This window comes from Plecotus auritus (assembly GCF_963455305.1).
Source record: "Plecotus auritus genome assembly, chromosome: 4".
Lineage (NCBI taxonomy): Eukaryota > Metazoa > Chordata > Mammalia > Chiroptera > Vespertilionidae > Plecotus > Plecotus auritus.
In genome coordinates this window covers 98,810,190-98,826,920 of record NC_137775.1, presented here as the reverse complement: position 1 = coordinate 98,826,920, position 16,731 = coordinate 98,810,190, and the positions used below count along the sequence as shown (strand labels likewise).

At 44.2% G+C, this 16,731-nt stretch overlaps 2 protein-coding genes across 7 annotated transcripts in view; one reads left to right on the top strand and one right to left on the bottom strand.

The window, feature by feature from the left end:
• BLTP3A (bridge-like lipid transfer protein family member 3A) overlaps positions 1 to 8,006 on the top strand; it is a 71,462-nt gene extending 63,456 nt beyond the window's left edge. The window contains exons 18-21 of the mRNA XM_080663217.1: positions 1,681 to 1,943; positions 2,379 to 2,487; positions 2,614 to 2,681; positions 3,410 to 8,006. Of these exons, the coding sequence (XP_080519343.1) occupies positions 1,681 to 1,943; positions 2,379 to 2,487; positions 2,614 to 2,681; positions 3,410 to 3,535 (566 nt within the window). The 3' untranslated portion in view covers positions 3,536 to 8,006. The remainder of the gene's footprint in view (positions 1 to 1,680; positions 1,944 to 2,378; positions 2,488 to 2,613; positions 2,682 to 3,409) is intronic.
• A 167-nt stretch (positions 8,007 to 8,173) lies between these two features.
• Positions 8,174 to 16,716, bottom strand: TAF11 (TATA-box binding protein associated factor 11). Of its 6 annotated transcripts, none has more exons than XM_080663219.1 (7): positions 16,537 to 16,716; positions 15,854 to 15,998; positions 15,395 to 15,753; positions 11,376 to 11,524; positions 9,873 to 9,960; positions 9,449 to 9,545; positions 8,174 to 8,801 (listed from the first exon to the last, which is right to left on the bottom strand). In XM_080663219.1, the coding sequence occupies exons 3-7, from the start codon at positions 15,674 to 15,676 to the stop codon at positions 8,671 to 8,673; spliced, it is 747 nt and encodes a 248-aa protein (XP_080519345.1). In that variant the 5' UTR covers positions 15,677 to 15,753; positions 15,854 to 15,998; positions 16,537 to 16,716; the 3' UTR covers positions 8,174 to 8,670. The 6 variants fall into 6 exon arrangements, with proteins under 6 accessions (XP_080519345.1, XP_080519344.1, XP_080519347.1 ...); XM_080663218.1 differs by having other exon boundaries at positions 16,454 to 16,685; XM_080663221.1 differs by having other exon boundaries at positions 15,395 to 15,766; positions 16,537 to 16,667.
• Positions 16,717 to 16,731: the final 15 nt, after the last annotated feature.

Genomic DNA, 16,731 nt, shown 5'->3' with positions numbered 1-16,731 from the left:
CCCACCTCCTAGTTTAATAAAACAGGGCCATTAACTTTGAAGCCCTGGGACTCCTCTCCTGAACCTCTGCCTCTCCGCTGTCAGAGGGAACCACGGCACCCTGAATTTTGTATTTGTCACTTTCTTGCTTTACAATTCTTCCACATGTGTTTGTATCAGTGTATTATTTTGCTTTGGGGGGTATTGCTTTATTCTAAGTGGAATTATAGTTTTTTATTCTTTTGTGATTCTTTCAAGCAACATGATATTCTTCAGATTCTTCTAGGCCCATGGTCAGCAAACTGCGGCTCGCAAGCCACATGTGGCTGTTTGGCCCCTTGAGTGTGGCTCTTCCACAAAATACCATGGCCTGGGCAAGTCTATTTTGAAGAAGTGGCGTTAGAGGAAGTTTAAGTTTAAAAAATTTGGCTCTCAAAAGAAATTTAAATTGTTATACTGTTGATATTTGGCTCTGTTGACTGATGAGTTTGCCGACCACTGTTCTAGGCTGTTGAGTTAGCTATAATTTATTGTCTCTACTATATAATATTATATTGTATAAATATACTACTTTTTGCTTTTTAAAAACAGCTTTATTGAGGGTATAATTTTTGCTTTTTATAAAACAGCGTACTGTGAAATTCAATCACTATAAATGTACAATTCAATAGAGTTGTGCAACCATCACCATCACCCCTCAAATACCTCTTGTACCCATCACTATATTTACTTCTTCAGTCTATTCTGAACAGTCATTTGGATTGTTTTGCAGTATTTTTGTGTTGCCCTGAACATCCTTGTTCATGTCTCAAGTATGTATGTTGGAGAGTTTCTCCAGAGTTCTATTCCTGAGGATATCATTTCTGGGTCATTAGGGAAGTTATAGCTCTAACTGTTCTAGATAATGCCAGTTTGTTTTCTAAAATGGTTGTACCATTAGCAGTTACGTAAGTACACAGTTGTTCCATATCCTTGGCTACAGCTGAGATTGTTTTTTGTGGAGTTTTGAGATTAGCGTGGATCCTGATTGGCTTTATCAGAGAGGCGTGCCTTTATCTGGGAAGACCAAGACTTGACAGAAAGGAAGAGACATTCAAATTTAGCAGAGTAGAGGGTTGTATGTTTTCAGAGCTTTCCTTGGCCATTCTTAGCAAGGCCAACTTTTTTGGCTCTTGCCCTCCCTTCCACCATGGGCATTATAGCTCGTGGTCTTCGCTATCAGGCTGCTAGTGTTCAGATCCTGTCCTGCTATTATAAGTGGTGTAACTTGGGGCAGTTATTCTCTGGGTCTTAGTTCCTTCATCTCTAAGATGGGAAGGATGATAATACTTTTGGCATAGGGTTGTTATGAATATTATGTATACATAATAAAAGCATAATATGCTAAGTGTCTGATGGGTTGAACTTTTGGCCGACTGCTCGATCAGTTGCTATGACATGCACTGACCACCAGGGGGAAGACGCTCCTACCAGTAGGTTAGTTTGCTGCTGGGGTCCGGTGATCAGGACTGGGCAAGAGGGCCTGGAGCCCTCCCGTGGCCCCCATCAGCCTCGATCGATCGAGACTGGTCGATCACCTGCTAGGCCTATGGACCTCACCTGTACACGAATTCGTGCACTGGGCCTCTAGTGTATACATAAAGTGCTTAGAACAGTCCCTGACTGTTATTTAATTAATGTTTTCCTTCTGTTGTCTCTAAGGTACGAGCTTTCAAGAATCCTCAACTTCGAAGACTTGCCACATCAGGCCAGCTGTGGGCCTTCGCTTTGAGGTGGGGCCTGGTGCAGCTGTTCATTCCCCACTGGCCACAAAGAATGGCTTCCTGCATTTATTGCTTCAAGGCTGTGACCTTGAGCTGCTCACCTCGGTGCTCAATGGCCTGGGGCCCTTCTTGGAGGATGAGGAGATTCCGGTGGTAGTTCCCATGCAGATTGAGCTCCTGACTTCCAGAATCACCCTAAAGGTGAGAGAGACTTTGGGTTTTCACTCTAGACTCTATCAGACCAGGAATTCAGGCAGTGACAGCTTTAGCCTCTTGCCTTGTCTCTGTAAAATGAGTGAGGAGTGAGTGAGGAAAAACATATTCGAATTCTTTGTCAATGTTATAGCTCTACATACATCTGTGTTGTCAAAAAGTCCTGTGTTCAGGCCCACAGACCTTGTCTGTAGCCCTGACCTTGTCCTTGGCGTGCAGCATGATTGTGTGCAATCCCTAGTTTATCTGATCCTGTCTCACCATCTCTAGAATGGGAGAGACTCATTACTGCCTCTCACACCTTGCAAAAATGTATGGATAAACAATGACATAGCAGTGCTTCAGACTGAATGGGAGAAGCCTGGGTTGTTACCTGATTGCTCTGAGTTGGTGGCGGCATCATGCATTCCCTCTTTCCTGCAGGATGATATCCCCCCTATCTACCCAACGTCTCCAGGCCCTGTGCCCATCACTCTAGCCATGGAGCATGTTGTGCTGAAGCGGAGTGATGATGGTGTGTTCCACGTAGGCGGTGAGTTGGGCTTGTGAGCCCCCTGGCTTCCCTGCCTTTCTCCTCCTGTAAGGGAATAGGTGACAACTGGGAATTGTCTGCATCTGGGCAGCCATTTGTCATTTAGAACCTTTACTTTTTTTCCAGCTGCTGCTCAGGACAGATCATCAGCCAAAGTACCGAACAGTGAAAAGAGACAGCTCCCAAAAGAACAGGTATTTTTGGTGCTCACAGGGGAGGCTTTTGGATAGCAAGAGAGGACCTAACTGAACAGTACCTTCCCCATAAGTCCCTAGGGACAGTAGTCTCAGAAGCTGGTAAAACCCAGAAGGCTGGCCCTAACTGGTTTGGCTCAGTGGATAGAGCGTCGGCCTGTAGACTGAAAGGTCCCAGGTTCGATTCCGGTCAAGGGCATGTACCTTGGCTGTGGGCACATCCCCAGTAGGGGGTGTACAGGAGGCAGCTGATTGATGTTTCTCTCTCATTGATGTTTCTAACTCTATCCCTCTCCCTTCCTCTCTGTAAAAAATCAAAATATATATTAAAAAACAAACAAAAAAAAAACACCCCCCCCCCCCCCAAAAAAAACACAACAAAAACCACAAAAACCAACACACCACCCCAGAAGGCTGGAAAGGTTTCTTGTGCTGTATGTGGATGGGTGGTTTGGGCTCTGTCACCTAGTAGCAGCCGCACTGAATAGAGGATGTAAATCAGGAGCTGGCGGTAGAAGGATGGTTGCTGAACACACATCTTCCAGCTGTTGTCCCTGTAACTGATGAACTCTGAAGAGGGGATTAGACTCCTAGAAAAAATCAAGTTGGGTTCTCTTGATCATTGGCCAAACTTGTGGATCTTTCTTCCACCTTGTTCCCTTACTGTTTTTTTTTTTTTCCAAGTTGTATTACTTTATTCATTAACTGAATTACTTATTGTTCCTCAGGTGAAAGAACTGTCTGCCCTACAAAAGGAACTTATAGAAGCTAAACAAGCATTGGCCAATGCCAACCAGGATAAAGACAAACTTTTTCAGGAGCTTAGGAAATATAACCCCTTCTTTGAGCTCTGACAGCTGTGGCTCAGCCATCTGTGCCAAGGAGAGGCAGTCACCAGCAACATCGGCACCTGCGAGAGAAGGCAGCCTCCAGTGTTGAATACGTGGGCTAAGGATGCCAGAGGGACCGGGAATGCTTAACTCCTTTCTGCTAGGTGTTGTCACTGGGATGGCAGACAGGGCCAAGCATGACTGTGTTCCAGGAAATTGGGGGCAGCTTTGTGCGTGGCTCATGCATCCCATCTCGTCTATATAAAGCTATTGGGTCCTCTGCACACTAGGTGGCATCTTCTCCACACTGTAGGGCCGTTTCACTGCATGGTTTCATGACAGACATTTGCTTCCTCCACAACCTGTGCTCACCTCCTCAGTCACCCACAGAGCCACCAAAGATTCTCTTCCTAGAGCTTCCTGTAGCAGACCTGAACAGTCCTGCCTGAGCTCTGGCCACAGGGGTAGAGTGGAATAGGAAGCAGCCAGCAAGGCGGGAGCCAGGAGAGGCACGAGATAAGGGAGACTAGAACCCTGCTTTTTTTGGAAAGAGAACCAAGCTCATTATCTTCTTGGCTGCTATTACAATCATATTTTTCAGGGTTCAGCTTCCTTTGTAATTGCTTTGTCATTGTGATGCTGTGGTAGAAAGGAAACAACAGCGGCTTTCCCCTCTGTAACAATTTATTTGAAATTTAAGTCAAGAAAATAATAATCACTCTGAGTTAGATGGTTGAAGGCATGATGTGGTAGGGATCACTGGGGAGCTTGGTTCTGAGCCCCAGGTACCTGCCTAGAATCCTGCCTCTCTTCTGCGGCTGCACCTCGGACGTGCTTTCCGGTCTCCCCAGGGTCCCTGGCACATCTGTTTCCCCAGCACTATGACTTTCTACCAGCACTCTCCTTAGCTCTTGGTTTGGGAGCTGAAAATGTGTTTTAAACTATAACATAAACACCTCAGTCTGTTGCCTCACTCCCCTCTATCACAGTGGCTTTTTAAAATCATGTAATTTTGACGTAAAAAAAAAATACCCTTCATCCCAGCTAGATTTTGACCCCTGCCCTCAAAAAGCGCAATTTCCTCCTTTCTTTCCTACCTAATTCTTCCTTAACACTCTACCTTCATCTATACTGTTTTGTGTACTTCAGACTGTGTTGATTGGATAGAAACTCATCAGCTAACTCACCTTGAATCGGCAGGATGGTAAATTAGTGTTTTAGTAGTGTCAGTAAAGTCTTGATCACATTGACGTATTGAAGGAAAGGTAAAATGTTTCCCTGTGGGAAATCATGCCCAACTTATAGATTTTTTAGGATAAAAAGAAACGTGTTCAAGAAGGAACAGTATCTAATTTGTTCAGACTTCTAAAGAACTTTTGCCAAGTTCTTCATTAAGGCAGTTTAAAAGCACCAGTTACTGTGAGATTATGGGAATATTTTGGAAACAACTTAGAGACTTAAGAATAAACATGTTTCTGGAAAGAGTGTTAACAGGGGAAGTTTCCTACTGATTAATGCTTGGTTTAACCTTATTTAATATTTTCATAAATAACCTGAAAGTAGGATATTACAATGCAATCATATGTCACTACTTGTAGGCATTGAAAGGTAAACCAGAGATTGTAAAAACACACACACACACACACACTGCAGAAGGGCCACAAGCCAGGCTGTGAATACTCAGGAAAGTGACAGGTGAATGGGAAGGAATGCACTTACAGAAAACAGCACAGCAGCTGACAGTGCGCTCTGTTAAAACTCAGGACGGAAATGGAGGCATTGCTGAGGGGAAGGGTTGATGTGCTACTGTGGCCAAAAGGCCAATTACATCATCAGCAAGGGCACATGGAGACAACCCAGTAAAGGACCTCACACACGGCCATGCTAGTGTCTTAATCACCTGTGTACCTTGGGTCTTACTTAAAATATACAGGTGCAGAGAGCAGCAAAAATGATGGGGGGTGGAGGCACTAAGATGAGGACCCATCTTGAACAATGATAGCAGAGGGTGGTGTTTGATCACATATACAGTAAGAGGAAGGACATGTTCACCAGGTCCTGAAATACTAGTTCGCAGGCTGTACCGCAGAGCCTTAGGCAAAAGGAAGCACTTCTCATAGCAAATCAAACTTGTGGAGCTTGCTGTCAAGTGCTCTGGCAGGAACTGTGTAGGGCTGCAGGGTGGGGTATGGAGTCCTTGCATGGTGGAGGCCCCCCGAAAGGAATTGCAGGCCACTAGGGCTATTTGGTGAAATATAACTCCACAGACTCCCTTAATGCTTCTTCAAAGGCAGAATAGAGAACAAATGGATCACAGTCCTCTCAAGTATGGCATTTCTAAAGTCTTGGAAGGGAAGGAGGGAGATCCAGTAGCTGGAAAATGGAATTATTCAACCTTAGGCTCACCAGAATTGGTTTAAAATCACACTGATTTTCTTCCCTTTCTTCCCCGGCCTGCCATATCCCTCTGGCATCCCTCCATGCGAAGAACATGCCTAATCGGCATTGCCTGCTACACCTTTACCTTAAGAACTTGTGCTTGGTGGAAGGCAGTAGAAACAACCCGGGCAATACCAAGGTTAACCCCGTTAATAGCCAGCTCAGTCAGTGGGGCTTTCTGGGGCTCTAATCCATGTGACAAATGGGAGCCCGATATTTCACTTCCATTATACAGCAGCTTTGGTCATTGTATCTTGAAATCGTCCCTCAGGAAATACGGTAGGGGTCATTTGTCCCATGGAATTTTAGTAAACATCTTGTGTAACTTCCTGCTTCTCTTCAATGGAAGAGGGAAGATTTTCTTTTTTCATAATGAAGAAATGTGAACTGGTTATCATCAGGATAAATGTAAAGGAAAAAAGTGGAAGGAAAAAATGGTAGCTCCTTTGGACTGCTTACGATTTCTGCCTTGGAGCGTGAAGACTCTGAATAAAAAATAATACCTCACGAAATCGTCTGGAGTGATGACAGCACCACTTCCCAGACGCCAGCCACTGCACATCAGCATTTCGGCTGTGAAACCTTTACAACTGTCTCATCTGTGACTGTCTACATTTCCTGTTTACATGGATGTACCGGAGATATGCTTTAGTGCACTTGCACTGGTGTCAATCTCTCAGCTGAGCTGCAGGGATGGTTTTCAATCTCAATTGTTTTCAACTCACTGGAATAATTAACCTAGTTTCCTAAGACAAAAGGCGTGGGTTCTATTCTTGTGTTGGCTGCTTTTTGCTCTTTGTTTAATCTGACCTTGATTTTGCCATGGGCCTCAACTTTATATACTTTCTCATGGTTCTAAAAGGAATGGTTCCTGTGTATGGAATACCCAAGGCGTAAACACCACCCCTCACACATCCCATAATTTGAAGGCTTCCATTTAACCCACTTACATTAGCTTCCCCTTAGTTCAGGAGGGTAGTGGGAAGAAGGTAGTTTGAAGTATTGCTGTGGTGATACGGGGACTTTCCATTTTAACCTTTACACTACGGGCTTCTGTTTTTTTCCTCCTTTAATACTTGACTAAACATCTAAAATCAGTTATAACATCATAAAACTATGGAAATAACTGAACATTGCTGCACAAGCTAGTAGGTAGCATCCTGATATTGAGAACTGCAAAAGCTGTGATTTACCACAGTCATTAAGTATTTCAAGAGATTCTGGTGGATGTACTATCCTCTCACCAATGGCTTCCCCCACCTTCTGCTAGGATAAGAATACTCCCGTTCACCTCTGGGGAGGTACCCATAGTAGCTATTGTTGAATGGGGATTATTTTCCCCATCTCTTAAACAGACACAAGGTGAAACACTCTTAGATAATCTTAAACTGGGAGGTTTTGCTAAGTGGCCAGACTTGGGATGTGAACTTTCTCCCTTGCTATTTGTAAGTTCCAGCCTTATCCAGTATCTCACATTAAAATCTAGTTCCTATAACTATTTAAAAAAAAATTCCTGTTAGAACTGAGAATGTTTGTTTCTTCCATCACTTCCCCTTAGTTCATTCGTTTTTGGTCAAGAGTTAGCCTTTTAACACCACTTTTTAGCCCCACTGAAGTGTCTTCTCCATTGGCTAAGGACAAGTTTAAAGCCATGACTCGAGTAAGATACTAAGTCAGATTTGCCCCACTCTGTGAGTCTTTTCCCCCACTCAGGGTGCTCCATAGAATGGAAAGCTTCAGAGCAGCTTCAAGCCCTCCTCCCTGTGACACAGAGAGGAAAGAATTCTTGGGGACTGCCAACTAATACTGTAGCCTTATTACTGCTAATCACTGTCACGGAAAGGTCACGCCATTCCCCTTCACTTGAGGAAAACAATGAGAATTTATCTGATGAACTAGAATACTGGTCAGTATTGGGAAACTTTAATGTTGCAATATCTAATCAAACGGAGTGTACTGGTTCTGTGAACCACCTGAAAAAAGCAAATTAAACCTATTAAACAACTGGTTGTGGTATAGCTATAAGAAATCTGAAATATAGAGGCTTTTACATTGTTCTTAAGTGCTTTAAGTACTCTTTTTTTAATATTAAATTTTAATAGCTCTAGTAGAAAGTGAGGGCTCAAATTTTCACAAAAAAATCAAAGACGTTTTATTGACACAAAAAAATGAATGATTAATTCCCCCTATTCCAACCAGTTAGACAGAAAATGAATACACATACAAGTTGGAAAACAGTTTAATGATCACTCACCAAAATCCATCTGAGATTCTTTTATGTTTACAGGGAGAAACTATTCTCCTCTCTTGCAATACAACGTCGTTCGTTTTGAGTAGTGCTAAGTCAGAAGTTCCTGGTTGTTTCATCTACTTAAAACCAGAGGTAAGAAAACCTGAGACAGCAACTTCAGGCTCCAGTGCAAAACCATCCGAATTCTCCTGGAAAGGTTTTCTCTCTGAAAGCAGCTCGTCCAGAGAAGCCATGCCCAGGTGCCTTTCTGCTTCCAACTAGCCAGACAATTAAATGCCTCAAAATGCCCAAAGGTCCCAATATTTAGTCAAGGTGTGTATGAAACAGGCCGAATGCTTTCTAGGTGTGGTGAACAGTGTTGAGAAAGACATTGAAACATGGGCAGATCCCAAAGCACCAGTGCGCAGCCTGCAATCCCAAGTCTGGAACCAGCACATCCTCCAGTGCCAGGCCTTTCTCGGCTTTGGTCTTAGAAGAAGATGATTTTTTTGTGCTTCGAGTTGGGTATCTGCCCCTTCGACTTTAACCTCCGAACAGCCTCCCTCATATGTTTGGGTTGTAGTGGTGGCATTTCTCCCCACTTCTCACACACATCCAGTGCTAAAGAGAGGGTAAGAAGACAGTTTCGTGAGCACACCAGAGCTTATTCACAACCCTTTTGAGTACTGTAATTCTCATAAACTCTTCTAAGCTTGCTGAGGAAATAAACCAAGGCATTTTCCCTAAAATGTACCATGTTTGCCCTGGCCAGCGTGATTCAGTGGTTAGAGCACTGGGCCTGGCTCTGAAGGGTCTCAGGTTTGATTCCTGGTCAAAGGCAGGGGTTGCTAATGATTAGCAGTGGGCAGGCAGCCAAGTTATTTACTCGATAAGTATGGGAGCAGTTTCTAGGGTCAAAACATCAGTTATAACTCCTCACATTGGTCAGCCCCAGTGACAGCCTTTCTTGTATCTTTTGGCAGCAGAAACGAACAAAGTTCGTTGGAGAAAAATACAAGGTCTGCTTCTGTCACCCTGAACTGCAGACAGGAATCAGGAAGGGACATTTCCTAGATGTTTCCTAACTCCCAGTAGGGAAACTCTGAAGGACTAATGGTCATGTTCTGCCGAATACAAAGGTTCCCCTTCTTGGTCAACCTCTAGTGTAAGTGGAAGCTACAGGGGCCTTATTAAGTCCCTCAGTCCCGATGTTCTTGAAAATAAGACCATCACAGGTTCAATCCTTTACTTATACCAACACCACTCACCTTCTTCTACCACTTCCCCGACGAAAACCTTGGAAATACCCGACATAGCAATAACCACATTCTGAGACACGGAGGTGCCAGTGATGGACTGGATCAGCTGGAGAGAAGGACAAAGACTGATTAAAGTAGTCCAGCCCGGCTTTAGAAACAAGTGCCCACAAGAGCTCTGCACTGAGAGTGTTCGCTAAAGGCTGGATGCTGAAATTGAGACTATTGAAGCAACGATTCTGTGTGTCAAGACCCTATCCCTGGAATACAAAACCGAAATTGGTTAAATTATTGAGGGACATGTTATTTTTATTTTCCCGCCTAAATGACCCCCAACTTGCCTAACACGTCATTTCCAAATGCCAAGGGACATGACTTAGGATACCAGTTTGGTTCTCCCAGCTGATGAAAATGAAGTGTGATAGTCCATCCTTACCCTTTTAATGGCTGCCTTAGGGAAAGCTGAGCGGCGATACATTTCATAACGGTTCAGCTGCTCCTCAGAAAAAGAAGAAACCAGGATTCTAGACAAAGATTCAGGTAATTAACTTATAAGAAAGAATGCTTAAAATATTTATTACATCAAGAAAATCAATTGTCAAATTGAAAATGAATTGTCAAGGGATTGATGGTATTAGGTTAATGCTCATGAGGAATGAAAAAGTATTTCTACTCTTAAGGCTCTTGAGAGTAAGTTAAACACAATTTCCTTTCTTACTTTATTAAGAACAAACACTTCGGTCACTGTATCATACCATATAGATTGTGTTTTCAGCCTTAGGCTCTCTCCTATAATGCTACCTTACTACACTTCACGTTATTTTAAAAATTTAATATATAAAGTTATGTTCAAACCAGTAGTTTTCAACATTAACAGATTAAGGAGGAAAATTTTGTGAAATATTTGGAAAAGGGTTAATACTCTATAGGAATGAATTCTTTCACATAAATAAAACAATGGCCATACCAATTTTATTTATTAAATATATTTTTTTTATTGATTTCAGAGAGAAAGGGAGGAGGGAGAGATAGAAACATCAATGATGAGAGAGAATCACTGATCAGCTGCCTCCTGCATGCCCTACTAGGGACCGAGCCCTCAACCTGGGCATGTGCCCTGACTAGGAATGTGTCCTGATGTGGTTCTTAGGTTGATGCTCAACCACTTAGCCATGTGGCTGGGCAGCCATGCCAATTTTAGAAAATGAGCAAAGGACATGAACAGAAACTTTACAAAAACACTAATGGCCAATAAGTATAGAGGGGCAAAAATTAACGTTTACTAGTAAAGAAATTAAACTAATAAACAAGATAACATTTTTCATAAACCAGATTGACAAGTATTAAAAAGAATGGTACTAAAGAGAATGGGGAAGACAGAAAGTCATACATGCTGATAGAATGTGAAGTGGAACAACCTTTTTGGAGAAGAATTTAGAAATACGTATGAAAATCCTTCGAAAATATTCATACTATTTGAACTAGCAAGTACACTTCCAGTTTATTTTAGGAATCAAATGGACAAGTATGTAAAGATGTGCATCATAATGTAAAAAAAATCCAAAACACAAGAACAGTTGCAGGGATTGGTCAAATTATGGTCCATCCACACAATGGAATACAATGTAGCCATTAAAAATGATGATTTACAGGCATATTTACCGACATGAAAACATTTAGCAATACATATCAAACATTAAAAAAAAAACACATGGAAAGGTATATACCCTGGGTAAACTCTAAGTGATGGGATTATGGGTAACTTTTTTTCCTATTTTTCTGTAGTCTCTGAATTATTTGCAATGAAACCATACTACTTTTACAATCAGAAAGCATAATGAGTTTATAAAAGAAAAGAATTAAAGGTCAAGAAAAATTTCTTAATTTTGTGCGGTCAAGTAAGAGCCTTGCAATGGGGAAAGATCAGAAAGTAACTTACTGCATCTTCTGAATCTCATCTTCATCCACTTTCTGCTTCTTCTCTTTCTTTTCTTTGGTGTCTATTTTCAGTTTTTTGGCTGCAGGAGTGAGTAATGATGAGTCTTCCCTTTCAACTGCTGTTAAATCTGAGATGTCCTGACTCTTGAGCTGAGGAGATGAAAGAAACGCTTTTATATATTTGGCCTACTTTCCAGACTCGGGTAAGGTAAGAAAACATCATTCTCATTACAACACAACAAATCCACTTATTCAATGGTAGGATACATTAGCTCCCCTAAAGAAATTTATAGCCTAGCTGTGGAAAGAAAACTAGCTAAAAATCCAGTTTTCTGGTTTAGGTATGATCATAGCTCCCACATTTGTTTACAAGGGCAATAAAATGCCAAGGATCATGAAAACCTTTCCCCCTGAGCCCACTCTCCTAACCTCGTTCTTTAGAGGGGATGTCAGAAAAGTCCTTTCCATCCAGCCAGCTCTTCTGCTTCTAAATCTTTAGTAGATCTCTTTACTTGTGATGATTCCATATGGAAAGAATATTAAAAAGGAGGCATCTTCTAATCAAAACAGTGTTTCTTTGAATTTGGAACATTTAAATGAGCTTCTCCCACAATGTAGTACTCTTTCCTTCCTATCTTTTAATTCTACTGCATCATGCAAATATTTACTAGACTGAAAACTTTGTAAAGACAGGTTTGTCTCATTTATCTCACCCCACTAAAACATTTAACATAGTTTTATTTATGCTAGATTAAAAAAAAGTATTTTTATTGATTTCAGAGAAGAAGGGAGAGGAAAAGATAGAAACATCAATGATGAGAGAGAATCATTGATTGGCTGCCTTCTGCACACCTCACACTTGGGATCGAGCCTGCAACCCAGGCATGTACCCTGATGGGGAATTGAACCTCGACCTTCCTGATTCAGTTTGATGCTCAACCACTGACCCACGCTGGCCAGGCTATGCTAGATGTTTAATAACAAACCAACAAACAAACAAATAATCAAAATCCAAGCTTCATCCCCTCCAATTTAATTTACAATCTAAGGATACAACAAATCTCACTAATGAGATTTCACCTTTGTTTTTTTTAAGAGGAACTCTCATTTAAATACAGGAATATGAGAGGTAAGTAACAGTTAGGATAGTATATCTTTGGCAACTGTTTCACTTTCTTCTCTACTTACTGATTATACAAGTTTTCTAACCTCTTTGTGCTTCAGCAGTTTTGGTGATTTATATTTTCCTTAAAAATGAGCCATTTTTCTTAGATTTAAGGATTTATATGGTCTACACCTGAACATTAAATTTTCTTAAAACTTAAAAGATTTCCCTATCAGTGCCTATAGCCCTTATTTCATAATGTTGTGCATTTACATTTCAAATAACCAGGTTTTTATTATTTCTTATACTTTTTAAAACATTCACTCATTAATACCTACTTTTATTCTTATCAACTTCTTGTTCCTACATTCTTCTGGTTTATTTTGTTCTTTTTCTGGTTTCTTGAGTTGGGTGCTTATTTTCAGTATCTCTTGCTTGTTAATATAAATATGTAAGGCTATGCCCTAACTGGTTTGGCTCAGTGGATAGTGCGTTGGCATGCGGACTGAAAGGTCCCAGATTCGATTCCAGTCAAGGGCATGTACCTTGGTTGCGGGCACATCCCCAGTGGGGGGTGTGCAGGAGGTAGCTGGTTGATGTTTCTCTCTCATCAATGTTTCTAACTCTCTATCCCTCTCCCTTCCTCTGTGTAAAAAATCAATAAATTATATTTTAAAAAAATAAATACGTAAGGCTATGAATTTTTCTTTAAGGTTTTGATCAAACCCCTTGGATTTGATGGTAGTGTCTCTTAGTTAATTACTTTAATCTAGGGGCCATTTAGAAAACATTTTAAAGTGTCCAGGTGTTAGTTTTTTGGGGGGTGCGAGTGGAAGTGGGAGCTTTTTGTTGCTAAATTTCAAGTTTATTGCACTATTCTAACAGGATGTGGCCTGTTATGATTTCTACTTTTAAGAATTTTTGCTTTTCTGTGTGGTCCGGTTTATGGTCAATTTTTAAAAGTGTTTTGGAAGCATAAAAAAGTTACATTTTCTATTGGGTACAAATTTCTGTATGTGGTGAACTCTCTATTGGAATAAGCTAATTATTCCTCAAATCCTTTTTGCTTTTGAGATGTTTCAAAGGTTCTGTTTTTTTGTTTTTAAAATATATTTTATTTATTTTTTACAGACAGGAAGGGAGAGGGATAGAGAGTTAGAAACATCAATGAGAGAGAAACATCGATCAGCTGCCTCCTGCACACCACCTACTGGGGATGTGCCCACAACCAAGGTACATGCCCTTGACCAGAATCGAACCTGGGACCCTTCAGTCTGCAGGCCGACGCTCTATCCACTGAACCAAACTGGTTAGGGCCAAAGGTTCTGTTTTTAAAAAATGTATTTTTATTGCTTAGGAAAGGAGAGAGAGAGAGAGAGGGAGAAACATCAATGATGAGAGAGAACCATTGGTCGTCTGCCTCCTGCATGCCCCACAATGAGGATCTAGCCAGCATGTGCCCTGACCTGGAATCGAACTGTGACCTGTGACCTCCTGGTTCATAGGTCGATGCTCAACCAGAGCCAGGCCAGCTGGGCCAAAGGTTCCTTCTTTAAAAGTTTCACAACATTGTTCTTTTTCTAAAAGTTCTTACTTTCTATCCTATCTAATAAAAGTGATGGTCAATGCAAATTGACCATCACTCCAACACACAAGATGGCTGCCCCCATGTGGACACAAGATGGCCACCACAAGATGGCCAGCAGGGGAGGGCAGTTGGGAGGGACCAGGCCTGCAAGGGAGGGCAGTTAGGGGTGACCAGGCCAGCAGAGGAGGGAAGTTGGGGGCGACTGGGCCTGCAGGGAAGGGCAATTGAGCGGGGGGGGGGGGGGGGGGGGGGGGGACCAGACCCAGGCCTGCAGGGGAGAGCAGTTGGGGGGAACCAGGCCTGCAGGGGAAGGCAGTTGGGGGGAACCAGGCCTGCAGGGGAGGGCAGTTGGGGGTGACCAGGCCTGCAGGGGAGGGCAGTTAGGGGCAATCAGGCTGGCAGGGGAGCAGTTAGGCATCAGGCTGGCATGGGAGTGGTTAGGGGGTGATCAGGCTGGCAGGCAGAAGTGGTTAGGGGCAATTAGGCAGGCAAATGGTTGGGAGCCAGCAGTCCTGGATTGTGAGAGGGATGTCCGACTGCTTGTATAGGCCCGATCCCGGGTAGGGATTGGAGAGGGTGCAGGCTGGGCTGAGGGACACTCCCCTCCCCCCCCACGAATTTTGTGCACGGGGCCTCTAGTATTTTAATGAAACTTGATGCTCCGAAAGGCTGTTTCTGTCTAATCTAATATCCTTCCATGATCTCTTTAAGCACCAAACTTACAGCTCTAAGAGCCTACGATTCTATCTCTAGAAGGGGAACCCAGAGAACACAGAGCTTCTGGTCCCCTGGCTGACGTTTGGCTAGTGAGCCCTGCGGTGCTTTGGCCCGGCACAACTGATGGGTCTAGTGTGTTTATGCCATAGAGAGACCCTTGGACATAAGGTGATTAAACCGGTAGCTCCCTCAGCCTCCCTTTAACGACTCTGCTGCCTAGAATAACAAAGTTATGCTTAAGCAACATCTGTGAGAAACTACATTGCAGTGGAAGGGATTCTAGGAATCCTGGGTTCTCGCTCTTGCAGTCTCAGTGTGACATCGGATCCCAATTTTCTCACCAGGAAAACCAAGACGCTATTAAAATTCCCTTAGAGGGAGTTTCAATAGTCAAGGGTAGGGATTAAAAATATGAACCCAGTGCTTGGGTCTCCCGAACCGGACCAGCACTACAGTGATGTCTCCGCCCACCCCACCCGCCACCACGACTGCAGATCAGAGGGATCGTGCGTTCCAATGGTCTTGGCCGGGACGGGGGGTCCACAGGCAGGCCATTGAGCAGCCAGAGCACAATCTCGGGATCCTTTCAGCCCCACCAACGTCTCCCTACCTCGCCTTCCTCAGCCGCGGATTCTTTCAAGTCCCCGTCTCCATCCGCGTCCGTTTCCTCCGGGTGTTCGCCCGCGTCGGTGGCCCCAGGGACCGCGGGGGCTGCGGCCGCCTCGTCCGACGCCCCTGTCTCTCCGCCTTTTTCCGCGGGCGACTCGCAGGCGCCATCCATCGCAGCCGAAAGTGGGACAGCGGGTCGCGGCGCTGCCACACACAGGGACTGGAAGCTCACTTCCTGTCGTCGCGCCGCGATGACGTCATCCGCCGGCTCCTCCGCGGTCATTCAGAGGCGACGTCCGGGCTCCGCTTTAAGTGTGGCGGTGGGAGGTGGCACGGATTTCAACCGGTGAGCTTCCCATCCTGGGAAAGCCGCCTTTTAAAGGAGAGCTGCACGGTTTACCGGAGGCCTCCCCTCTCCTTGCCGCCTCTAACCCGCCACGTCAGTGAACTCCGTCCTTACCCGCTTCCTCGGCCCGGCGGGGGGGAGCGCAGTCCGCGAAGCTGGGACTCGGCCTCCTGGTGACGTGCTCGCTGGGACTTGGCCGCGGCTCTACAGGCCTGGCTCCCACGGCGCGGCCAGCGGTACTCGGCCGCTCCTCGAGCACCTTGGGAGAAAAGTCGTAGCGTGAACGGAATTTGTCCAATCTATTTGTCCACTGCACACCATTGAGCGCCCACTTCGAGCCAGGAGCAGTGCTAGTGCCAGAAACAAAACATAGTTTATGCCCAATTAAAAGACTTTTCCAATCACTGGCACTCAAGGTCGGGGTCGGTTTCCCACACCTGACTTTTCCCGGCAGATTGGTTAATTTCATCAAAAGTAAGAGGGAGGTTCTTTTATTTTGAATTTCACTTTAGGAGCCATTTCAGGGATTGGGAGCATGAAGTGGGTATATTTTTATTTTAGAATTTTCCTCTCTTCCGTTGTTGAGGTCCTTTTATTCGCCCCTGTCCACTGGGCCCCCACACCCATTACATAATTTATGCGTACTGAAGAATGGTCTAGGAATGCAGGTGCGCGTTACCATATTTCCCTCTTTGTTTCTACGGCCTGAATTACCGTATTCACGTCTTGGGCTCCAAAACCTTTGGGAATACCGTACTTCGGGAGGCGGACACAGGTGGGCCCGCGCTTCCCTTTACCTGTACCGCGGGCGACCACACGGCGTTCTCCTCTCGCCCCTGGAGGCCCAACTGGCCACTGCGAGGCCCACGTGGTTCACCCGTCCACTTGTGCCGCCCGCGAGCCCTCCGCCCAGCTAGGTGGGCGCAGGGCGGGCGCAGGGCGCCGTGACGCGTGACGCCGGATCCCGGAAGTGACGCGCTGCTGGGGGGGGG

Bases quoted from the DNA above. Each gene is read 5' to 3' on its own strand.
- TAF11 (XM_080663219.1), bottom strand. From the start codon at position 15,676: ATGACCGCGGAGGAGCCGGCGGATGACGTCATCGCGGCGCGACGACAG. The intron at 9,546-9,872 runs GTAAGGATGGAC...CCTTCTCTCCAG, and splicing joins CTAAGGCAGCCATTAAAAGG to CTGATCCAGTCCATCACTGG. The intron at 8,802-9,448 runs GTGAGTGGTGTT...CCCTCTCTTTAG, and splicing joins CGGGGAAGTGGTAGAAGAAG to CACTGGATGTGTGTGAGAAG.